Genomic DNA, 25,892 nt, shown 5'->3' with positions numbered 1-25,892 from the left:
GTTCATTTGGTTAAATGAGAAATTAAAAACCAGTCTAAAAAGTGCTTCATAATAAACCTAAAAAGTTAAATCAGACTCTCCAAAGTTCTCAGTTCAAGTTTAATGCATGAACTGCAGTGACTTTAAGCTGAATCCTCTGCTGTAACTCTCTCCTGTATGCTGTGACCGAAGAGAAACCGCTGCTCGCTATAAATAGCCATCTATACCATCTTAATTATGCAAGAAGCTTTGAAACCACAGGAGAAAACGTCTCACGGTCTGATGAGTTCAGGCCCAACTTCTCAGCCTCGACGGACATTTTTAAAGAAAAGGAAATTTCTCTCATACCAGAAAAAAACTGTGAGCTACAGTCAAGTTCTTCATCATCACTTAGAAGGAAAAAACAGTTAATTTCAGACCTACGTGTGTGCGCAGTCTGATGTAACACAGAGTAAACAAGCTGTTAAAGTTTGTCAACAGGAGTAAATAATGTATCTGATGCAAAGGTCGATCTCACATGGAGAAACAAACAAACGCAGCGCGCCGTTATGTCACCGCTCCCCTGAAGGGAACAGCATCCGCCTCACATCACACGCCGCACGCCTCGCTCTGCTCTCTCTCATTTTCTCCTCAGAAAACCAACTTGTTGGTCAGAAGGAGATAAACGGTCAGAGCGGCTCTTTACTGCCCTCTGGTGGCGCAGAAAATAACTGCAGAAAAAAACCTCAGCAACTTTCACAGAAGTGACTAAAAAAAGTAAAATTTTCAGGAGTAATGACAAACACTTAAACATACCATCTTTGTTCTGTTTAACACCAAAATGTAGTCAATATATATATATTTTTTTTGTTGTTGTTGTTTTCCCTCTTATTTAAGTCTTTCACAATGACAAATTTTAATGGAGGATAAATTGTCCCCAAAGTTATTGCAATAAATAATAATATTGTTGTTTTGAGACCATTTTCAAGTGGTATAATGTTAATAAAGTAAGGATACATTCTAAAATATCAATAACTGGAACTGGAAGACATTTTAAAAATCTAAAATAAAGAAAGAAAACAACAGAAACAAATAAAATTAATCTATCATGTGATTAATTTATTGATTACTACAACATGTCTACTCTTATTATGCATCATTTGTTCTATACTCTATTCTTTTTCGTCCATCTGGGCTCAATCAGATTGGATAAAGAGCATCCATGAACATCAGTTTTCTAGTTTGCTCACTTAAAACTCTATCTGGGCTTTATCTAGGCCATTTAATTCATCCCAGTTTTAAAATTCTTTGAAAAATATAATTTTCCTCCCCAATTATGAGCTACTTTGTGTTGCGCCATCATATAAAATCCCTCTGAAATACAATCAGGTTTGTGGCTGAAATATGGTAAACCGTTAAAGATTTAGTCTAAATTACATTTTTTGTATTGTAGTAATTTTTATCATTAACAGCTGCAGCTCTTCTGCTAAAATCAGGAACATTTAGTAAAATACTTGGATTAATTTGCAGATTAAACATGCTTTTAGCTGCAGACTCGCCCGTTTCATCTGTGGCAGAAATCATGCATGACTAACGGCTTTTCTTCACCAATCAATTTATCAAGCTGCTATTAAACTAATCGAAACTGAAAATATTATATGTGATGCATCTGTCTGCTGCTCTGTAATAATCTGGTTGACCTTCGTAGTCAAAACAAAGTGCTTCTAATAACTGTGATTAATAGATGTGATAACATTAGCGGGCAAACAAGACGAGGGCTGCAGTAAAGGGTTGTGGCCAGAGGGGGGCGCTTCTAGAAAATGAATGAGATGAGGGAAGGAGAGAGTAAGAGGGTTAAAATAAAATTCATATTTAAAAAATAAATGCAATTAAAAGAAAATTAATATGTTTAAGTTTTGCTAAATTAAGCATTTTTATTAAATAACATTTTTAAAATGCAGCTAAAAATTAATAAATGAAAATTAAATATTAAATAAAAAAATAAGACACTGAATATAAATGAATGACATTCATTTTAATTCTTAGACCAAAATAAATACAATTAATGTAAATACAAATAAATAAAAAAAATTTAAAAGCAGAAAACTAAATAAATACATATTTTATTTAGTTAAATTGGATGATTTTTTATTATTACCTTAAAAAAGTAAAATGCAATTAAATACATTAAACTGTATTGAAATTATTGAATATACATTAAATACATAAACTATTTAATGTACATTAAGTGCATTAAATATTTTATGTACATTTTAAAAACATTTTGAATGTATTTAAAATTTAGCTAAATAAAATTTAATGTATTTAATTATAATAGTATTTAATTAAATATATATGTAATTAAATAAAATGTAAATAAATTTAATGAAACTAGATTATTTTTATTTTATTAACAAAAAAATTTACCGTAAACTTAAACAAAATAATCAGTAATACTAAATAAAAATACTTCTTAATTTAGTTAAATTTGGTTATTTTTTATTTTCATAAAAAAAGAATTAATAAAGTTAAAAAAAAAAAAAAGCAGGAATAAAAAAAATAGATGATTTAATATTAAGCATAAAAGTTTGAAGTCTGACCTGCACAGAATATTCTGAGCTGCTGAGCAGGAGAGATGAGGTTGAGGTGCGTAGTGAAGAGATCCACAAACGCCCCGGGATAAACGACGAAGACGAACATCCCGAAGCCGTTCACTCTCACAGACTCCCTGCAGGACGAGACAGTCAGACACGTCTGAGGATACACAATCACAGCGTTAATAAAGAAACAATGAAAGAACCTTCATTTTGGGCAAAATATGAAAAACTAGATCGTTAAAATGTTTATTTGAACAAATCCAGTGTCCTGAATCGTCTCCAGACTCATCTTCTCACTGCATATTTTTGTAAATATTAAAATTTCATTGAATGACGACGCTTTGAGAATAATGATAATAAACTACGACTGCAGATGGCAATAAAAGCTCCAGCCTGTCACGATAGCATACTTTGCTGGATGATAAATTAGCCCAGAAGTTATCACAATAAATGATAATGTTGTTGGTTTTTCAAGTAATATAATGGTAATGACATCATAATACAAGAACACCAAAGATCCATAAACTTAGTTGAAACCAAAGAACCAGACTGAGGACTTTTATCATCCAGTTTTTGGTAGAAAGAGAGAAAAGAGAAAAGCTATAAATTATGAAAATGTAAATTATTGAACTCATTTGTTAAAATGTGTCTAAATTTACACATTTTAACCATTTCCAGACCTTAAATAAAATAAAAAAATACTGGGCTTAACTAAAGCAACTAAAAACAGAATTGTACGTTTAAAAATGTAAACATTGAAAGAAATTTTGCTGCAAGACTCCAATATTAATAAAATAAATAACTAAAAATAAAAGGTATAATAATGAAGAGAATGAATATGGGAAAAACTCAGTGAGAATCAAAATGTTTACAGTACATTTATGAGAATCATGAAGTTTCAACAGAGAGCACCGAGCTGCTTCCGGCTCGTTGCCGTGGTAACGGTGCCGGTGTTTCCTACCTCAGCGCGGCCACAGCGTGACCCAGCTCATGGATGACGCCGCTGAGCAGCAGAGCGATAAAGAAGTAGGCCAGCTGACTGGTGGGCAGGTTCACACCGGGGACCTGAACACAAACCGGGAAGCAAAGGCACAGAAAATCAGGAAACCCTCTGGAGAACCAGCAGCTCCATCCGCACAGAGGTGGGTAGAGAGCACCAACAGTATCGCGACAGTAATGTTGACCCAGCACGTGACGTCACGCTCTTCAGAAACCAGTCCGCTCCGCCATGACGGACGTCAAAGCAACCAAAACAGGCAGCCGGTAGCCGAAAATGGCTTCTATCCAGTTGACTTCCCTTTAAAAACGGTAATAGGACGCTGCGCGGTCGGCTGCATAACCAGACAAGGATAGAAACCAAACTTGTCATTTTATTTTATAACTTTTACTGAGGCCGTCAATAATAATGACTGTAAAAAGGATAGTTTTATTTTTACAAGGTAAGAAGACTAACGTTCACATAACGTTTGTATGATTAAAGATATAAAATATCACATAATGGAGAAGGTACCCGTCTGACGGTTGGTAACCATGGAGACAGTGCCGCACCGTCATATAGCCTAGCGTGTACGGAAACAACTGCTTAGCATCTCCTCTTTTGTAAGTTTTAAATGCTGCTCTGGTTTAAAGGGAAACACCGTTTATGACATAGTGACATAAATCATGTGGCGTGAATTCAGGAAAAGTCGTTAATTTGATCAACACATCAGGAGGGAGGAGGTACGGGTCGGTATCTAAGCTAGCTGTTTCCAACTTTTTTAAACACCGCCGTCTATGAACCCCAACCCTACATTATCAGCAGGGTAAAACTAACCTGTCTCACGTCGGTCTAAACCGGACAAGTAGAAGCCATGAATAAACTGGCAAAACCAACTTTGGAAAACAATTTAAGTCACTCTGTTCAATACTCCCGTACCTCACTTCGTACGTCCATCATGGCGTCTCTTAATGATTAAGTAACGTATATGCAAGAAGTTAGAAGTTCGATAGAAACAACGAGTTAGTTCCAAGCGTGTAGCCTGTTTATTGTTGTCATAGCAACTCCATAGCAACTGTCATGCAGAGGTGGGCAGAGTTCTCAAGAATTTTACTCAAGTAACAGTAAAAGGGTGCGTTCACACTGCAGCCTGAAGTGACCCAATTCCGATTTTTTTGCCGGGGCCGTTCACACTGCCAGTAAATGAAACCTGTATGTGTTCTGCAGTGTAAACGGGCAAACGACCTGAAAGTGTCCCGCATGCGCAGTAGAGGGCGCAATAGCATCAGCCTTCTCAGTGTTCTGCCAACCGCCATAAAAAGAAGAAGTGCTCAGTGTTTGCGGAAGTAAACATGGAGGCTAACGGTGCAGCTTAGCTTATATATTTGAAGTTGTTATCCAGCCGGAGCAGCATATTAACAACTTAATCCTCATATAATCCGTCATCGTTGTTGTTTTAATTCCCGTTTGCGTGTATCAGGACGCAGAATAGTGCGATTTGTTGAGAATCAGTGACGTTCAGTTCGAATGAAGGCGGCCTGGACGTTGGGTCGCATTTGAATCGGATACGTATCGGATATGGGTCACATTCGAAAAAGAATCCGACCTGTGCTGTTCACACTGCCATGAAAAGATCGGATACAGGTTGCATTACGTCAGAAAAATCGGAATTGGGTCACTTCAGGCTGCAGTGTAAACACACCCAAAAAAAAGTATTTGGTTAAATGTCTACTCAAGTACTGAGTAACTGATCAAAACATCAATCATTTAATGTTTAAAAATGACAATCAGACAGACTACAACTAAGTTATGTTGAAATATTTGTATTATAAGGACAAAAATTACAACAACAAAAAAATCAGACAAAAGAAACGTTTTTCCTTGTTTTTCTTTAAATACAAACTGCAAGTGTGTGTTTGGTGAATTTTTGGTTACAGCATGTTTGTTTTTCATTCCGTGAGTAGAGAATCCAGAAAGTAGCAACACTTCATAATAAAATTACTCAAGTAAAAGTAAAAAGTACAGCATAGTAAAAGTAATTTTTTTCAAAGAACTTACTCAAGTAAATGTAACTACCATAGTTACCACCCAACTCCGCATATCTGCTGTCATTTCTTGATATTTTCTGTTGAAGTAGTTTCACAGTGAACTCTGCTTTCTATTATCCTGCTGCCTGAGCCAAGATGGATTTTCTCTCATTAAGATTCTGCTAATAGCTTCCCATGAATCACAGCCACAGGTCTGAAGGGAGCTGCTGCTCACATTAGTAAACGCCTATTAGACATCACGGATGATTAAAACAGAAAAAAGGAGAGAGAAGCAGGAAATGAGCTTCTGGTAGCCGACGACACACAGCCGTCAGGATTTCTACACATTCATGTTTTCAGTAGCTTTTTCATGTGATTTTTAAATTATAAATACAAAAGTTTAATTTGAATGGATGAAAATTTGTTCAATAGAGGCCAGAAATGAAATATAAAATCAATTAAAACCAGACAGGAAAAGAGAAGAACAGAAGATTGATTGGATTGATGAACGGATGGGCCGACGGATGGCCCAAAAGATGGACAGACGGATGGGTCAGTAGACGGACGGAAGGAAGATTGAATGCACGGACGGACGGACAAGTTGACAGACGGATGAACCAATTGAGAGATTAATGGATGGACGTATCGACAGATAGATGACTGAATGAATAGATTGGTGAAAGGATGAACAGAATCCTCAACTTAAACTAAGTGTATATTAGCATTAGCATATTACTGACCAAACATATAGTATTGTAGTTCTACATACTGTCCAGTATTCATACATGCCTTGTTCAATGTGGATGGAATTTAACTACCAACTCCTAACCAGACGTACCACCACCTGCAGAGTCTGCTGCCCACCGATCCGCGGGTTGTCTGTGGTCATCTGGGCGTAGGTCTGCTGCAGCGTCTTCACCAGCAGCACCACCGATCCCAACATGGCGGCCACACCAAACACTAGCCCACTGCTGAACCTGACACACACACACCACACCAGTGAGTTCAAAGGTCAATCAACCAACATTTAGGAACTAAGTGATGGGTTAACTTTTTTACTTTTATTAATTTAAGTAATTACATGTGTATCCTCACCAAAGGTAGAGGGCTCGGGGGTTGATGCGGGCACAGTAAGCAAACAGCCAGTTAAACATGGTGGTCTGCCATCTCACATGAAAAGGAGACAACATCAACCCTCGGCTGGCCAGCCACGACTCGTAGTTGATCCGGTGCGTGGCAGATGACTGCAGGAAAGGAGGAAATAAAACCACGTTTTTAAAACGGACGGTTAAGTACACCAACTCCAAACATTAGACTTTCACAATAACATTTGTATGTATGCAGGTAGGAACTAGCGCCTCATCTGGAGCCTCCACTATTGTGCTGAGGTTTTAAATTTTACCCAATGTATTTACTATGTTGGGCCAGTTCCATGCTGTATAGCTTTCTGGAAATCACCTGTTCTACAAACAATTATCCTCCACTGCAAACAGAGAAGTAAAGAGCTGAACAAGATGGCTGTTAATGTTAATTCAATATTTGTAAATGTGACCAACATACTCCCTCACTGTTGAATGGGCAAATTCAACTCTAAAACAGCGCAGAAAGTCACGTCAGCCTTCACAACTTCTTATTCTGTTCGCTGATTGGTTCAGTCGAAATTCTGTCAAATCCAAGTGAATGGGAGAAAGCCCAGACTGAACTGTGAAGCGAGATTTGAATCAAGCAGAATAGTGTTGGAAAACAATGGCCATGCTAATGTATGTATGTATGGATGGATGTTAGTTATGTTAGCACTACCATTAGCCAGCATTAGCCATCCCACCCAAATGTGTTTAATTTGTGAATTTACATTAAGGTTTTACAAATCTTAAGTGGCATGTACATTAACTGATGGATATTATAATGCAATTTGGTGCAGGACTGACCTAAATATGTTTAATTTTTAACGGAGGCAGATCAATAGTAGTTCAGACTCCCTAACGGTGGTGAAATCGCCCTTTTCTACGGATGCTAACAGCTAACTGAGGCGGCCTATGACGACCGAGCCTCTTTTTTCACCCAAAAAAATAATCTGTAACATTGATTCCCTGAGAGCTAGGTCAATTAAGTACAAATAAGGTTAAAACCTTACCCTGAGAAGTGTGTCGGCCAGGTAGACAGCACACCAGCCTGCCATCACGAACACCAGCAGGGACACCGGGATCATGGTGCGGCTGTCAGAGGACTCTCCGCGGAACCGTCCAACCGAACTGCGGCCTCTCCATCGCTCCGTTTGCGCACAAGGCCGCGATTAGGTGGCTCGAAAGCCGCGAAGAAAAGCCGGCATGTTTCTGTAAAACGTTCAAACAGGCGATAGTGGGTTTGTTTACAGCGGAAATGAGACACAAGTCACCGGCTGGTTGCTCTTCTTCTGCTTCCTCTGTGGTAAACATAGAGCGCACTACTGCCACCTAGCGTTGGATATATTTCCTGAAGATTTTAGATTGAAATAGAAAGTGTTGGGTTTTAATTGGGAAAAGTGTACACACAAAATGCTAGATAAAAACGTTTTAAAAATGTCAAAATTTACATTTTATTTTCAAAAAAATCAGTCTGAATACTTTAATGTTAGTTCACATTATATTTCCTTACAGGCAGAAGTGACTTTATGGGTTAGAGAAAATGTAGAAATTCTACTATTCCTACTCTTTAAGCGTGTCAACAAATTTTAATCAGCAATTTCTGTGTGTCAGAGAGGAAGATTTGGAGAAGATAAAATTAGGGTTAGGATAAAAAATAATACTCTAAGATATAAACGTCCCATATATTCATTCTTAAACATGTTTAATTGAAAAGTGCAAAGGCTGGAAACACTCAAATTATTTTGTTTTGATGTCTTAATTCTACAATCTATTTTCTGACTCAGGAGGACTGAATACAAATGTGTGCCACATGTTCTGGATGTGTATTTGACAAAAAAGAATTGCTTTTCTACATTTTAACATAAGCAATTATGCTCCACTGTCAAATACAAATAAAACACATAAAATTATGTGGCTGTAATGAGACAAAATGGGAAACGGTTCAAGGAATGTTGTGCATGGTCACTTCAAGCGAATCAGCAAGTTTTATATTGTCTGTGCTGTTAAATGCTAAAAATAAATAAACTCAGACCAGCGTAATCAATAGAGCTGTGGACATAAATATGATGTCATTAAACACGGTGATGATGCAAGTCGTCGCTATAAAGAAACTAGCTCAGACTCTGACTCATTAAGCCAGTGAAACATTAAACTAAATGCCTGTTGGTTTAGTCACTTCATATCTTCCCTGCACTTCACAGTCAAATACTCAGAGCCTGCAGTATGTAGCTTCATTTGGAGACTTTCAAAATCATAAATGCATTTACAGCTTATTAAAACAGCTGAAGTAAGCCTCTCTTAGCACATTATCATTAGCATATAGCTAGCTTTTAATTTTCTTCTTACTTTCATTCTCAGACTGATCTGTAGTATCTCAAGTGCTCTGATTTTGCAGCAACTTAACATTAGCTTGAAAAGTTGAGCAACTACAGCCTTGAGGGTGCTAAACTAATCTAAGCAACTACCTGATTTTATAGAAACGTCCCATAAATTTGAAAAGTTAAGCAATTACACTTTTGTAGGTGGCTAAGGTAATCTAAGCTAGCAACTAGCTATTTCTCTGATTTTATAGCAACTGTATATGAGCTTGAAAAATTATGTGACTACAGACTTGCAGGTGGCTAAGCTAATCTAAGATAGAAACTAAACTAGCTAGATCCCTGATTTTACAATGGGAAGTTAACCAGGCTGTATACTCTTCTCGCTACAGATGCTAAGCTAATCTGAACTAGCAACTAGCCACTAGCACTAATATGTCAGAAACAAAGTCCTCTACTTCTATCATCACCTCTTTTAAAGATGAGAAAAGGGTTTATAAACTAAGCACATGGTTTTATCTGTAGAATATTGTAAAATTTGGAAATTTAGAAGGTGGCAAGCTTTAATATTATTTAAAGAAAGTTTAACAGTTTAACACTAGTTTAAGAGAAAATGGTTGAAAAGCCATTTTTAGGGCTTTGGGACTCAATCCTTTTGTGCCAAAAATGACTTTACTTTATTATTTATTCATGTTTTTTTTTTTGCCTAACTTAACTTTTAAATCAATAATTCCTTTATACTGATGAAGGATTTATTCATCAACTGGTAGATTATTTCACTTATAATATGTGAAAATGTCTTGTTATAAGTTAATAATCTGCCAATGAAACTTGCAGCTTTTATTAATTTTAAGGAGGTTCTGGGTTCGATTCCCGGCCCCAGACCTTCTGCATGGTGTTTGCATGTTCTCCCTGTGCATGGTGGGTTTTCTCCGGGTACTCCGGTTTCCTCCCACAGTCCAAAAACATGACTGTCAGGTTAAATGGCCTCTCCAAATTGTCCCTAGGTGTGAGAGTGTGTGTGCATGGTTGTGTGTCCAGTGTGTCTCTGTGTTGCCCTGCGACAGACTGGTGACCTGTCCAGGGTGACCCCGCCTCTCGCCTGGTACGCTAGCTGGAGATAGGCACCAGCAACCCTCCTGACCCCACTGAGGGACAAGGGTGTAAGAAAATGGATGGATGGATGGATATTCCCTTTAAAGTTTAAACAAGCTTCTATATTGCTGAAAAGTCACTTGTAAGTTAATTTAGTCTTATTTCTAGTGGGCCAAGATATATTCACTAGGAACTAGACCAAAAATACTTGGTAAGACTTGGTGTTTTTGCAGTTAAGGTTGCAAATAAATGCACAGGGTTGCAGTAACTGCAGTTTGTCCTTCATAAAATGCAGTTTAACTCTCTGCGGTGAGGATGTTTATCTCTAAAACACCAGACTCTCGGACACCATGTGGGTTGTATTATTTGCATATGTTCGAATAAATAACCAGGCTGCAGTTTAGGGTTTCTCATTTCACTACTTGGACACACAGCAGCTCCATCTGTCCGGCAGAACCGACCCAGAAGGACCCTGGAGGTTTGTTGTGATGAATGTGGATCGGTTTTGACAAAGGTAAGTGAAATTCGCTCTTCATCGACTCACACTGAGAGGGAGGGCTGAAGGCTCATTTAAGTTGTGTGATGCTGGGTCGGTTTCCACACTTGGAGGAGTCCCGTGTCTACCGGAGCCAATCAGGACGAGCTGAAACGGGTCAGGTAGCTGGAGAGGAGCTCAGAGAGAGCGCGAGGCCGGCCAGAGCAGCTACGCACAACAGCAGGTAAGACAACACACACACACGATCACACACACCTTTAACTCTGCCGGATTCCTCCTGTGGCTGCAACGTAAACTTTAAATTTAAAAACATGAAGCGGCTCCTGCTCGCCCCTCATGGGCGTCAGAGCAGAATTAGGCCACTGCCTTTTTAGCCACTGAGATTAAAGAGGGGATTTACACGCATGTTGTTCTTTTCTAGTTTATACTATATTTTTATTTTGTTTTGATGTCTTAATTCTACAATCTATTTTTTGACTCAGGAGGACTGAATACAAATGTGTGCCACATGTTCTGGATGTGTATTTGTCAAAAAATAATTGCTTTTCTACATTTTAACATAAGCAATTATGCTCCACTGTCAAATACAAATAAAACACATAAAATTATGTGGCTGTAATGAGACAAAATGGGAAACGGTTCATGTGTTTTTTCATTGACATTTGACAATTATTTATGAAGTCAACAGGTCACCGTAGTTAAATATCCCAAATATGGTCTTTTACTCAGGATTAAAAGAATAAACAAACGAGTTCAAACTATGTATAAGGAAATAAAATCTTTATTTCGAACAAGTAAAATGTCAGACAAAAAATAAAATAAGAAAAAAAAATGAAACAAAAAAAATAGAATGAAATATGTTAAAAAAGTCTAATAGTTAATAATAATAATTGAATAAGTAAAATGTCAGAGAAAACATTTAAATGAGAAAAAAAATATATATATTCTTATTGTTTTTCTGACATTTTACATATACACATTTCTTATAGCTACATCTACCTATATATGGATATTTCAATATATATTTTGTTATATAGTAATAATAATAATAATTCCTTAAAAAACCTTCCATATCATGTTAAACGAGTACAGAAAATGAAACAATTGGATCCATCAACATCCAAATATGTATAATATCATACATAGTTATTCTAATTTTTACTCATGTCACAATTTCTGTTCTTTTTAAATTAAATATATTCAATTAATTTATTATTATGTACGCCATGTTTACTGCATACAGTCTCCTGTAAGATATTCTCACATCCACATCAATCTTTAACTAAACAATCAAAAGTAAAACCTAAGCAGTCAACGACCTGAAAAACCACTAAAGTGGTTTTAAAACAGAGTTTTAGTTGTTATGATCCGTTCAGGAGTCAGTGAGTGTGAGCGGATAGAAAGCAGGTCCCTTCTGTGTATCACTCATCTATTTATAGAGAGAACAAATCCTAGATATGAGAGGAATCCTTCAGCCACAAACGAGGCAGCGGCAGAGAGGAGAGGCTGAAGAGAAACACGTAGAGAGGTTCAAGTCAAAGGAGCCACATTTAGGACTCGGTTCTAGTCGTAGACGGCGCTGTTCCTTCATCAGGCGGTGAGTTAAAGCTGCTTCATGTTTTACATCCACCAGAAAAGTTTTAGATCATAACTCAAGTCAGAGTAAACTTATTTGTAATAAAGAAATGTTTATTTCGCTCTGATTTGATCTTAGTGTGAAGTAAATTCAAATTAAATTGGATAATTTGATGTTTTGTAAGCTAGCTGTGAAGCAAAATGCTAGCAAAATGGTGCTCGAAGTCAGTTTGTTCATAGGAATGAAGATTTCTGGCTAGTCGGAAAATCTGTAGGATTTGTGTAATACTTTATATTAAGTATTAAAGGTTCTACCTGTGGACTCCGCTATTGTTTATAGTAGAGCTGAACAAAATGGCTGAAAAACGCACCACAACATGAACGCTTCTATCAGTGTCGATAATTTTTTTAGTTTGTTTTGAATATCCAAAATACTACCAAACTGGTTGCATTTTCTCCTGTTTTATCCACAGTTTTCACTTTACGCCATTGTTTTATTTTTTATTAGTTTTTAATCCGTTACGAGGCACAGTGGGGGAACCTGCAACTGCCGCGCCAGTTACTCAGCAGGTCGTTGCTAGGTAACCACAGTTGGATGGGGCGGGGGGAAGGGGCTTGAAACTGCTGCTCACCCAGCGGGTCGTTGCTAGGCAACCAAAGAGCGAGTGACGTGACTTAGTTAATTCTTTTGGCTAGCTGGTAAAGTTTGGCTAATCTTTCCTCTGGCTACATTTCCCATAAAGCTGTACCGTTTTTATTTGGAGTTCAGTGTATATTATGTTGAATATTGAATATTATACCGGACGTATTATCTATTAATATTGATCACATCCAACTTTTCTGACTAAAGTTTGGCGTTCTCGTTTTGTTCGAACTCAATAAAACAAAGCGGCCATTTTAGCTTCAGAAACAACACTTATTTTTACGAAATGCTAATAAACATGTTAGTTATTAATGCTTTGCAATGTTCTTAGCTTTATTTAAAAAAAAAATTATTGTTACTAAACGTCTCTCTGGTCTGATTGCTTCATTCAGTTCTCCTGATGCTAATTACTTCTTCAACTTTCCAAGACTGTTGAGTCTGAGGCGTTTTTGACGTTTCCAGGACATTTTGAACCCTGAAATACCATTAGGAACATTTTCTAAACGCCTTTTCTTGTTGTTAGGCCAGAAAGCTGTATAAAAATGACTGTCATAAATCTCATTAAGACTTCAATAACAAGTGAATAGACACTTATTATGTACGTCTCTTGTAAAGAAAGTACAATAATAGCACGCATGCACACGCCCTACTAATCATTCCTCAACACGAAAGCAAAAGATCCAGTTTGTGCACAACTGGTTGGACATAAAATCTCCTCCACCTGCGCACAGAAAGCAAAAGACAGACTTTATTAGGAAGCAGCTGCTTCCCACAAGCTCTGAGTATTTTGGGGGGAGAGCGGAGAGTTTTTCCTGTGTTGTTGTCAAACAGCTCCATGGAAACCAAAGGAGTGAAACGTCCCTGGTCCTCATGGCTGCAAACGGACTGGATAAAAACAGAGGAGACTCCTAGGAGCAGGAAGAACTGCTCAGGAGAATGAAAACAAGTTTTAGGAAGGAAATAAATACTGAAAAATGACTCAGGAAAAGTACGACAGCATGTTGGAGAAAAAACATTAAAGGAGGAGTAAATTACTGCCAAAAAACTCAGAAATTTTGAGATGAAGTTCAGAAATTTTCACAAAAAAAACCCTGAAATTTTCTGAGTTTGAAAAGTTGAACATTTGTAAGAAAAAAATCAGAAATTCAAACATTTTCAAGTCATTTTCTTAAGAAAATCTGAGATTAACCTCAAGATTTTTGAGATTTTTCTAGAAAATTTTCAACTTTTAAAATGAATTTTTATTTTTTTCAATTTAGCCTCATCAGATTAAGAATATTTTCAAAGTGCCAATTGTGGCAGAATAAATACAGAAAATTATTTTACATAATATTAATTATTAGTTTATATATTACAGCATACTGTATAATTATGTAATTATTTTACATATTAATATGTAGAACCCATAAATAAACTGTTAAAATAATAAACAGCTACCTCTGCATTTTTGAAATTAAATAATATTGACTAAAGTTTGTATTATTACTTCCTTCATGTTTTCTGTTAAACTTTGCTCATTTAATTATTTCTGACATAATGTAGTTTGGACTTCAGTTGCCACAAAAATCTTGTTTGTCTGGTGGAAAAGTTTGACAAGTTTTCATTGCCTTAATACTTTATGGAAACAAAAAGGAAAATAAAGTGTTGCTGTAACTCAGATTAGCTAAAAAAAGAGCAAAAAGTGAAAATCAGTTCAAAACAAGAAGGAACGGTTGACCAATGACGGTGTGTTTGTTTGTTTTAGTGATTTTTCAGACTTTTTGACCTTTAAACTCTCCAAAAACGCTGAACAAGATGAAGTTTGCAGAGAAAACGTATGAATGGATCCAACAATGTTTTCCTTTATGCCGTCAAAGGTCCAGACTGAGGATGCAAATGTTGGTGCCTGTGCAAATTATATGAAAACAATGGTTTCAGTCTTCTCCGTATTCCTTAGAGTAAAACTCACACATGAAAATGGGTATTTACAAACACTATAAAAATATATACATTTATTCCTCACTGTGTGAAGAGAAACAATTCTTTGTTAAGAGCATATTTTTAAAGAAAATTTTAGTTTCTAGCTTGAAATAATTCATATACTGTAGGATTTTTATGTCTATAAATGCCACATGAAATAAAATCAGGCAAAATATCAGGAAAATAATGATCAGTTCAGTCAGGAGGAATGGGCCAGAATTACAGCAAACTGTTGTGAGAAGCTTGGGGAGGAAAAGTAAAACATTTAAAATTAATTCTACCAAATACAGAGGATGTGTACATGAGGCTAATCATAGTTAGAAAATAAAGACCCAAATTTCTACCAATAAACCCCCCCAAAAACTCAGAAATTTTAAGATTATTCTTAAAGAAATTTTTATAGGAAGAAATCTGAAGTCTTGGCTCCAAACGTTTTTTTTAAGAAAAAAAAAAGAAAAAAAATCAACATTTTCTGAGCTCCAAAAGTAAAAAACAAAATGAAGAAATGTTATTTATCTCAGTATATTTTTTAGAATACAGATGGAAATTTCTGAGCTCCAACAGTAAAAAAAAAAAAAATTTGTTAGGAAAAAAAACTCAAATTTTGGAAAGCTCAAAATTCTTGACTTTTGGAAGTCTTCTGAAATGTGAAACTCTAAAGTTCCAAGTTTTGTCCATATAATTTCAGATATCCATTTCAAAATTTCAGCTTTTTCTTGCATATTTTTGACTTTTCAAAAACTAGAAAATTTCTGAGATTAGTTTTAATTCTAGACTTTTGGAGCTCTGGATTTTTTTCAGTCTTTTTTTTTTTTTTTTTAAGTTTTTTGGTTACAATTTACTCCTTTTTAATCATCCACCAAATAATTTCTTTTTGCTCCAGCATTTAGAAAATCTTAACTGTAACTTATCTGAAACAGAAAAGTGGTTTTATGTCAGTTAGTCTGTTTACATGTAAATGTCTGGATTCAGGCAGTTTGCATGTCCTCTGCTTTAAATCATTTACTCTAATCATATAACACTACATGCATTTCTCCACACATTTTTTCATCATTGATTGATTAGTGTGACTAATTTATTTGATTACAATCCAAAGGTGCACCCAGAGGTGAAACCAGCTCACTTTTATTTTGACGGGATTTCTGTCTGCTTCTCATGAAAGATTCAGAGAACAGTTCCTGTACCTGGTTTTCTTTGTAAGAGTCGCTAAGCAACTGTAATGGTATCCCGTTCCTCAAAAACCGCTGTCCCAGTGCGCCCAGTAGCTTCCCGACCCGCTGGTGAATGTGTTGGGTTTCCCTCCTGCAGGTCAGCGGACTCACCGAGGATTATGTCCAAACCCGTGACCAACGTGAAGGCCTTGCAGGTAAAAAATGACTTTCTACTGCAAACAGTCTTTTCCACATGAAGGTTTTTATTATTACTGAAGGTTCAAACAGTGCATTTACAATATCAAGGCTTTTTTTTTTTTTGTGCAAATCTGAGAGCGAGGCAAACATACGCAGCTTTAAATGTCAAAAAAGAAGATTTGTTCACTGAATCCGCTTCTTATTGTGCTCGTTTTCATGTCTAACCATGGGATAGGCGTCGGTACAAACAGGAAATTCACAGCTGACGCTGCAAAAACACTAAATATTACCAAGTAATTTGGTCCAGTTTCTAGTGCAAATATCTTACTAAACTTAAAATGAGAAAAAATAACTTTTGAGGAACTTTTCAGCAAGATGTAGGAGCTTGTTTTTTCAATTGCTGGGTTATTTCACTGATAATATGGGAAAAGTCAAAATAATCTGCCCTTTTCTGCAATTTTAAGGAATTATTTACCTAAAATAAGATCATATGTTTTGCTAAAAATTACTTGTAAGTTAGTTGTGTCTTATTTTAAGTTCAGTAAGAAACTAGACCAAAATTACTTGGTAATATTTTGTGTTTTTGCAGGGCAGTCTCATAACAGCAGTACAATTTCACATTAAAAATATCTCATAAAATAAATAATAAAAGAAACCTTCTGATTCTGCCATGTCAGCAAATTTGCATATTAAAATTACTTATACCAAATTTTAGATTCTATTTTAAGTGTTTTCCAAATAACACAAAGTCATGTTATCTAGTTAACAATCACCAATCCGTTGATAAAAATAGCTGCTTATTTCCATTGCTGGATTTAACGTCATTTTAATGTTAAAATTCACGAACGTAGCTTCACTTAGAGCTATTTCTGTCTTTGATTTTTCCTACTTGAGTGTCCATTTTGACTATATCATTAAAAAATATTTTCCAGAAACAAATAGATTCACATATTGACGTCTGTAAGGCGACAAAATGCAGAGAATTAAGATAAAAGTTAATTTTGTTTGTAATATAGATGAATTTCTCATTACACTCCAAAAGAAAATGTCAATCTAAGAAAGAAACTCTAAATTATGGCGTTGGATTGTGGATAAAATAATTGTTACTGTCATAAATAAACACGGAAAAGTATTATTTTAAAATCAAAACAGTGTTTGTGAACCTATTTGTTTCAAGTTTTTGTTTTGTAACAAAAAATCATGTTGACTGGAATGAAAGAAAATGGTAAATTATAGAAAAACTAATGCTAAAATGAACAAAACAGTTCACAGAAATAACCTAAAAGCTAATTAGACTAATTTATACGTAATTAATGCATGTTATTTTTCAAATCTTAAAAGTTTATTTATTTTTTATTTTTTAAACTCAGAATGTCACTGGAACACAACTAAAACAAAATGTGTCACATTCGGAGCCAATAGTAGAACATGTATTAATCTAAATATCTGTAAAAGGCACCCAGATGCTAATATTAGCATTAGCATGCTAACACGAGGAACTTCGTAGGTTAGGTCTATTTGAACAGAACATTTCAGCAACAAGGCAGAAAAGCTGAACTACTTTACTTTGTAATCGTCTGAGTCTTAGAAATTAAAAACTTTTTAACATTTCCAGAAATAAGACAATCAAGCTAATGCTAATGCTAGCATTTCTTTAATGCTAGCATTAAAGAAATGCTAGCATTAGCTTGATTGTCTTAGGCCATTTTTGGTCCATTTTAAATAGCGTACATTACTACTTACATTACTACTTTTTTGTTTCAAAATCAATATGGACTAAAAATGAAAACCTATTAAGACGTGAAAACAACATCATGATATCAAAACATGAAAATAAAATAAACATGTTATTAAGAGCTGCTTAAACATGTCCAAGTACTTTTTTTTTTACACCAAAACAAACATGAACCGAAATCCATATATATAAACATTTATGTTACATAAAACACCAGTCAAGCTAATAATCAACAGCAGTTTCATAATATTCAATATTTTAAGCAAATATCAGTGCAACTTAAGGTTATTTGGGGGAATAAAACACTTTTTTGAGGATTTTTGGTAATATAGAAATAGGAATTTCACAACTCAAAGTAATGAAATATTAAGATAAATTAGAATCGCATTTAAGAGTGCTTGAGCAGAAAATCTGGACATTTTTATTAAAAATAAAATATAACAAATGTTTTGTTATATTTGACAAATTAAACAAGAAAACTGATTTGTTTGATTGGTTTTAGTAGCTAATAAATGTTGCAGATTTCTAAACTTATATGAATGGGAGTTGAAAAATAAATTCAGATTTTTACTCATAAAAGAAAAAAGTTAAATATCCAAAGCAGATTTAAATAGAGAAAAATCAAATAGAAAATGAAAAATAAAATGTTGAATTGTTTTGTTGTGTATTGTTTTATGTTTGTAATAGTTGAGTTAAAAAGCTAACTTTATTCTCATTCATGATTTCTTCCAGTTGTTACATGAACTATTTATGTTTATTATTGAGTGAATGATAAAAAGTGAAAACTGCTTCCTTAACTTCACAGCTGCGCACTACTTCATGTTCATAAAAGGCTTTTTAGTTTGTGGATGTGGTGCAATAAATACTTTATAGAAACTCTTGTCATAACAGCATAAACTTTCATTTTAAAACTCAGTTTTTCTTGACATAAAATGGAGGTTAAAAAAAAAACAACTTTATATCGAGGTGTTGGGATTTTTCAGTAATAATGGCTTTAATTTTTAGTGAAATACTCCTTTAATCTTTGGTTGTAGAGATAAATTAGTTTTGCTAAACGCATTTACGCATAAAGACAACAAACTGTTTCAGCCAAAGCAACATTACAGGAATACAAACATCAGCAAACATGCTGCAGGATTCAAGAACTGATTTTTTTATTTACCTTTTCTCCTTTCAGAGTCCGTTTCCGGTCTTAAAACCTTTAAAATACTTCAGTAACAAACACTACTCCAGTTTTGTACAGCTGTACAATGTGCGCTTATTTACAAATACAGTACAAACACATGAAACGGGCACAACACCTAGCTAACACGGAGCTAGCTAGCTGCTATCTAACTCCGTGTTAGCTACATGCTAACTCGATTAGCTTCCTCTCTTCTCTCTCTGGCCTAATTTTCATAAACACACGTCGGTTTTTATAGCCCGCTGAAACCAGGAAGCAGTGGTCATTATTAAAAACGAGAGAGAGCCAGCGCAAACATTGAGCTCCATTCATCCTCTCATCCCCCCACCAGGCTAATCTGAACATCCCGATGGGAGCGCTGCGTCCGGGGGCGGGACTTCCTGTCAGGAGGAGAGAGGAGACAGCGGACACAGAGGAGGTGAGACTGGACACAAAGCTCGGCTCACTTTCACTTTGTCCTGGTGAATCATCACAATTACACAAAAACAGACTGAAGGCAAAGGCCAACTCCTTCCTGTTTGTAAACAAATTTTACTCACTACTTCAACTTATTTTTACTCAAGTAAAAGTAAAAAGTATCCGTCCAAGAAATAACGCAGGAGTAAAAAAGCATTTGGTAAAAAGTGATCTAGTTATTAATCATTTAATATTTAAATATTACATCATCAGATGGTTCAAATATCAGTTTAAGTGGAAATTTTTGGTATTTTTAGGATCAAAATGGCAATAATTCATGCAAGTAGCAAAAAATAAAATCAGGCAAAAGAAAATGTTTCCATGTCAGTAAAAAACATGAAACTTTAATAAAAACAGTAAATGTGTGTCTGTCTGGTGAATTTCTGGTAAACATGTTTGTTCCTTATTCAGTTGGTAGAGAATCCAGACATTTTACTCCAGATAGAGATACGTAATAATAAAATTACTCAAAGTAAAAAGTACAGCGTAGTAAAAATACTCCTAAAAGTATATTTAAAAAAAACACTCAAGTAAATGTAACCAGTTATTACAAAACTCTACCTGCAGCCTACATTAACAAAATATATATTCTGCTCATATAAGAAGACATACAAAGATTTATATTTAAATATAAAGTTTTTGCGACAGCATAAGCCGTTATTTTAAAGCTGGACGGGACATCATTTGAGATCCTCACTTAATTCGATCCACAATTTAATAACTGAAACACAAAACTTTAGCATTTTCAAGTTTCTCCTATTTTTTCTGGCTTCGTTCTGCAGATTTGGATTCTGAGGCTGTTTAGTTAAAGGAAGCGTCAGATAATCTCTGCCTGTCTTAATTGTCTCGTTGGGTTTGGTTCTGTTGAGTTTTGTGAACCAGATTGAGTCTCGTACAGCAGGTGTGAACACCTCCTCATGTGGACTCTGGTTCTGTTTGGTCACGCCTCGTGTTTCCCTAAGCAAATGAAGCCGGGCCACATTGTGGGCCGAGCCGAACAAACAAAGAACAGAAACTACATTTCCCAGAACCTGAGGCTTTAAAGGAGAACGACTCGGTTTCAGATGCTTCCAGGGTTTCAACAGCCTGGAAAATCCGGGACAATTATGGAATAAGAAAAATAGAGAATGGAAAAACGTTTGGCTTTCACACCCTGCCATCCATCCATCCATCCATCCATCCATCCATCCATCCATCCGACTTTCCATCCATCCATCCATCCATCCATCCATCCATCCATCCATCCATCCGACTTTCCATCCATCCAACTTTCCATCCATCCATCCATCCATCTGACTTTCCATCCATCCATCCATCCATCCAACTTTCCATCCATCCGTCATTTCTGGTCCTTTGGATGCTGATCAGTCCGTCTGATCAAACGGTGATGAAATAACGAAACCAACGATTTTCACCATCTGACCGATTAATTAAACTTTCCTGTTTTTCACAGGAAAGTTAAAATCTCTGCCTTCAGCACTTTAGCTGCTCAGCCCAGATGTGAAGGCTTGACATAATCAAACTAATTTAAGGGTGTCTACATGTTTATTTCTCAGCTGCACTGAACAGGATGTGCGTCACATTACATTTTTAATTTCAATGTTTCTCATTCAGTTTGTTGTTGTGCTGCAGGCTCAACCACCAGAGCTACCGATGCGTCCCCCGTCACTAGAAGACAAGAAGCCTCTGCAGAAGCTACCGGGCCCGGCCGTCAACCTATCAGAGCTACAAAACAAAAAGAGCGAACTGCGATGGGTCACCAAGGAGTAACATGTAGGTTCACCTGGGGATTCACTCACTCAGCAATAAAAACGGAAATCTGTTGTACCAACAAGAGCTGAAAGTGTCAGCTTGATCATTTTTGAAGATGTATGGTTGAAAAGAACAAAGCTTTTCAGGTGAACTCTTCTTCTTTCATATTGTATCAAAACTGTTTTTGGCTGCAAAACAACTAAATCTTACCAAGTAATTTTGCTCCAGTTTCTAGTCTGAATATCTCAGCACACCTGACAAAAGTAGCTTTAAAGTAAGTTTTCAGCAAGAAATAGGAGGTTAATTTAGGTCAATATTTACTTAATATTCATTAAAAAGACATTTTTTTCCATGTTATAAGATAAATAATCTGCCAAGTAAACCAGTAGTAACTACTAAGATGTTTGTAATAGAAACTAGATTTTGTGTTTTTACATTGTGGGAAGAAAACGAAGTAAAAATATAACCTCAATAATTAATATAATAAATTAAATCCTCTAGAAAAGGAACAAAAGGTATCCAATGTTTTGTAAAAGTATATTTGTTTGTAATATAGAGTTTTGACCAGGTGATGATAGTAATTATAGAACAAATAACATCATATATGCAGCTAAAATATATATTATAAATGTATATATGTATATTATGGGATGTAATATAGTGAACAATTTAAGTCAAATACATTAAATTAAATGCAACATACAAACATGATAAAAAGGGAGCAACACTGAAACGCTAAAGTAAAAAGACTTAAAAAAAAACCAAATGAGTTTATATTACATAACTGAGGAACAAACATTGCTGAAAATATAAGACAAACGTAGAAAAACACATTTATTTTTCCGTTCCATGTTGTTGTTTTCAGAGTTGCTCAGTGCAGACGGATCACAGTGAAAGTGTCCAGAAATAAAACTGATGCAAATAAGAACCACAGCACAGAAAGGAAGGATAGAGGGTGACTTATGAGCCATGTATACTCCCTCGTTGTGACGGATGCAAATTCAGTCTGAGTGAAAGAAAATAGTTAATAATTTTCCAACAAAAACGCAGCTGTTTTAAAGTGCAGAAGGAAACTGGAGGCTGTTTGGGAATACAGCAAAAAGTCCAGAGACAAAACTATTAACTTTATCTTTTATTCATATAGATAATATTTAACTTGAGAAAAATAGTTTGACTTAAAAAAAAATACAAATTTTAGCTCGTAAAGGTAGAAATATTTAAAATCTTTACCGTCAAAGGCAAATATAGTTACTGGTAATTCTCTCAGTTCGCCACAGGGGGTCACTGTCGGCCACTCTTCTTTCCATTGGGTCAAGCTGAGCTATTGTTGGTGTGTGTGTGTGTGTGTGTGTGTGTGTGTGTGTGTGTGTGTGTGTGGGCTGGGAGGGTTGAGTCAGGCACTATATTTGTATTTTGTAGCAGTACTAGTGTGTAGCGGTCTGTGCTGTGACTGTCAGCAGGACACAGAGACCGCGGCACATAAACACCGACACCGCCCCACCCTGCCAGAGGAACGCAGCAGGAGCCGTCCGATAATGAATAAACCAGCACTAAAAACAACACGTTTTAATCAGATCTGTCGCTTTTCTTAAAAACAGGAAAAACACAAACCTCATTATTCTTATTAATGGGAATTTGGGTATGGCAGGTTTTTAAAAATAAACGTTATTAATCAAAGCAGTTCAACTTAAAAATAATCTAAATATGTATCACAAAATATGGGTTTTCATGTCAGTCGATGTTGATATTTAGTGATTATTTTTTGTTTTAAAAACCTGAAATCCTGACAAACTAGTGATTTTCCTGTTTTTTCCCAGATTTTCCTCTTCAGCTGTTGTAATTTTCCACTTTCTCTCCATATGGCTTTTTAAAAAGATTGAATCAGTTATGACAGGTGTCTAAACCTTAAACTGCTGCTGCGCAAGTTACTAAAGGGGTTGTTGCTAGGTAACCATAGAATGAGTGAGTTGCTAGGTAACCATAGAATGAGTGAGTTGCTAGGTAACCATAGAATGAGTGAGTTGCTAGGTAACCATAGAATGAGTGAGTTGCTAGGTAACCATAGAATGAGTGAGTTGATTCCACCATCCTTGCTTGTCTGGCTGTCAAAGGTTGAGCAGCTAAAGCCTTTACTATGCCTACATCTCCCAGAATGCTGTGCAGTTCAAGATCAGAGTTGAGTGAAATTATTGAATATTCTATTAGACATATCATCTATTGATATTGATCACAATATATGTTATTGATATGTTGTCCAGCTCCAAGTTGCTGTAACTCAACAGCTACTAAAAAGTTTAGCGAATACAGAAGGTGGGAGGGTTGAGTGCCTGTCGCTTTAATTGGTACTAACCAATAGGAGCACGTCTTACATTGTTCCTCTTTAAGCCCCGCCCACATAGTTCCTGTTCTCAGCACTCAAATTTCTTTGAGTTCAACCAAAAACAGTTGAAACCAAAAGATATGAGGATCAGAACCAAACATTTCTGACGAGCGCAAATAAAATTTTTGTTTTTCACTTATTGAGAAGAAATAAACAATTCAGATAAAAAAACATACGAGGTTTTGGAGATAATTTTCATTTCATCAGATAAAATAATTTGAATGAAAAACAAACAGATTTTTGTATAGAAAACTAGTTTCAAACATAAAATATTTCATTATAATGTTAAAGGTGTTGATCAGAATTTGATTTCTGATTTGAATCACTTTTTGTTTGAATGTTTTAAAAAAGTTAAATTTCCCTCCATGTCCACTTGGGAATACTGAGCTGCTTTCTGAGATCTCCTTGGCCTGATTCATGTTTTCAGATAAGTGAGTTTTGAAGGAGTAAAATACCGTTGTTATTTGAAAACTGTATTTTATTTTCAACCCAAATTATCAGATATTAATATTAAAATTGTATTTTTTTGATCTGAAACTTTTACATGCAACAAAAGCAAAGGATCTTTACGAGATTAATAGTTTTTTGTATGTCATCAATTTTCCTGCCATTGAGCTGGAGCCGTTTTCTCGTTTTCTCTTGTTGACAAGGAAAAAAACAATAATGTTGCAATCAATTTATGAAGAAAAATTAGAAAATGTAAATCCATTTTTCTCTTTAAGATCTGGATCATTTGATTCCTGCTGCTGCCTAATAAAATCCCTCACTGCAGATTTTCTCTTTTCTCCTCCTGCAGGAAACTGAGCTGAGGAAGACGGACGATAATCTCCACAAACGGACTTTCCCTCTGCTGTGAACGAGTAGAAACACTGCAGCTGCAAGATATCAGAGGAACCACAACAATCTGTCTAAACTCACCTCTAAAAACGTTCACTAATTTGATATTTCAGATTAAAATACACATTTAAGCCAATTCATATTTTATAAAAGTAGAAATTTTCTGTTTCTGCTGCAGTTTGGGTTTGGACTGAATAAGATGAGAGGTGTGTTCGCCATTATTTAAGTATTTTAGAGTTTGTTTAGTTTATTAATCCTCCTTTATCCCAAAACAAAACTAACTAACATTGTAGCAGTTAAATTTTAGACACTTTGGCTTTTTAGCGCCGCGTTAGCTGGGTTGAGCACAGAACCTCCAGTAAGAGTAGCGCTACTTCAGCATATTTTTACTCAAGTGAAAAGTTCAAGAAATGACTCAAAAGTATTTAGTAAAAACAATTACAAGTAACTATATTTTAAAATGATTTCATCAGACGACATAGTAATAAAATAATTCAGACAAAAGAAACTTTCAAATATATATTTATATTTTCAATACAAATTCATGAAACCAACACTTAAAGCAGGTAATATATACTGTATATGTAAGAACATTATTTTTGGTGTTTATTGTATTTTATTGATCAAACAGCAGGTAGCCAATAACATTAGGACAACAAAGCTTGTCTATTAACAAGAGGTCTCACTTCAACATAAACTGTAGGAGTGTCCAGTTTTGGTTAAGACATGTTTATTCCTCATTCAGTGAAGTTATTTGCAGTGAGTAGAGTTTATTTGAATAGTAATAATATTACTGAAGTAAAACTAAACGGTTCATCTACTCCTAAACGTTGATTGTGATTAAATATTTCTACTGTACCAACTGAAGGGTTGGTTGCTTGGGGATTGGAGGTAAATATTACTTGTATTTTTGTTGATGTTTTTGTGTTTTCCAGAAAATTAATATTATCACAGTAAAACCTATAAAAAAAAAAAAACAACAGACCCATTTTGTCATTTCCTGTTAAACTAAAAGATAAAAAAAATCATATGTTGGTTGGTTTTTCTACACCAAAACATCTGTTACCGAGTGGAAATCTAATAAATGTAACAACATTTCATTTTATACACTGGTGTAGATTTTCAGCGGTTGAATAAAAAGCAACAGGACTTTAATTATAGTCAACAATCACGCCAATCGACCGGTAACATCAGTAACCGGATATAATGACGAATGATTGCTCTGACCGTAACTTACTCTGGTACTTCCTGCATATGTTCACATTCTGGATGAGCAGGGAAAAGTCTAGTTGCCCTTCATTTCAGGATGTATCTTTATTGTCTGTTTTATTTTTATTTTTGAGTGTTACCATATTTTTTAAATTTGGGGGTTGTCAATGACAACCGTGGGATGGGTTGTAATAAAGTAAAGTGATGACACTTGTGGTTCCAA

The 25,892-nt window shown here is 35.4% G+C and overlaps 3 protein-coding genes across 5 annotated transcripts in view; 1 reads left to right on the top strand and 2 right to left on the bottom strand.

Moving 5' to 3' along the window:
- mbtps2 (membrane-bound transcription factor peptidase, site 2) overlaps positions 1–7,999 on the bottom strand; it is a 15,745-nt gene extending 7,746 nt beyond the window's left edge. Inside the window, exons 1-5 of the mRNA XM_008396457.3 lie at positions 7,693–7,999; positions 6,654–6,802; positions 6,397–6,535; positions 3,517–3,620; positions 2,559–2,686 (exon numbers count right to left, since the gene is read on the bottom strand). Of these exons, the coding sequence (XP_008394679.2) occupies positions 2,559–2,686; positions 3,517–3,620; positions 6,397–6,535; positions 6,654–6,802; positions 7,693–7,767 (595 nt within the window). The 5' untranslated portion in view covers positions 7,768–7,999. The remainder of the gene's footprint in view (positions 1–2,558; positions 2,687–3,516; positions 3,621–6,396; positions 6,536–6,653; positions 6,803–7,692) is intronic.
- smpx (small muscle protein X-linked) lies at positions 3,590–25,892 on the top strand. 3 transcript variants are annotated; one of them, XM_008396455.2, is made up of 8 exons: positions 3,590–3,697; positions 10,530–10,609; positions 10,705–10,814; positions 12,031–12,188; positions 16,077–16,134; positions 19,367–19,453; positions 21,124–21,264; positions 24,420–25,892. In XM_008396455.2, exons 4-7 carry the CDS (start codon positions 12,049–12,051, stop codon positions 21,259–21,261), a joined length of 423 nt encoding a protein of 140 aa, XP_008394677.2. In that variant the 5' UTR covers positions 3,590–3,697; positions 10,530–10,609; positions 10,705–10,814; positions 12,031–12,048; the 3' UTR covers positions 21,262–21,264; positions 24,420–25,892. The 3 variants fall into 3 exon arrangements, with proteins under 3 accessions (XP_008394677.2, XP_081457551.1, XP_008394676.2); XM_081601425.1 differs by having other exon boundaries at positions 3,606–3,697; positions 10,550–10,609; XM_008396454.3 differs by lacking the exons at positions 3,590–3,697; positions 10,530–10,609; positions 10,705–10,814 and having other exon boundaries at positions 11,959–12,188.
- The window catches only part of cnksr2a (connector enhancer of kinase suppressor of Ras 2a), an 81,939-nt gene continuing 72,208 nt past the window's right edge, over positions 16,162–25,892 (bottom strand). The window contains exon 24 of the mRNA XM_017301866.2: positions 16,162–19,415. Within this exon, the coding sequence (XP_017157355.2) occupies positions 19,368–19,415 (48 nt within the window). The 3' untranslated portion in view covers positions 16,162–19,367. The remainder of the gene's footprint in view (positions 19,416–25,892) is intronic.

This window comes from Poecilia reticulata, chromosome 20 (assembly GCF_904066995.2).
Source record: "Poecilia reticulata chromosome 20, P_reticulata-male-v2, whole genome shotgun sequence".
NCBI lineage: Eukaryota > Metazoa > Chordata > Actinopteri > Cyprinodontiformes > Poeciliidae > Poecilia > Poecilia reticulata.
Note: the sequence above shows the minus strand (reverse complement) of the source record. Positions and strands in the feature narration are given on the sequence as shown.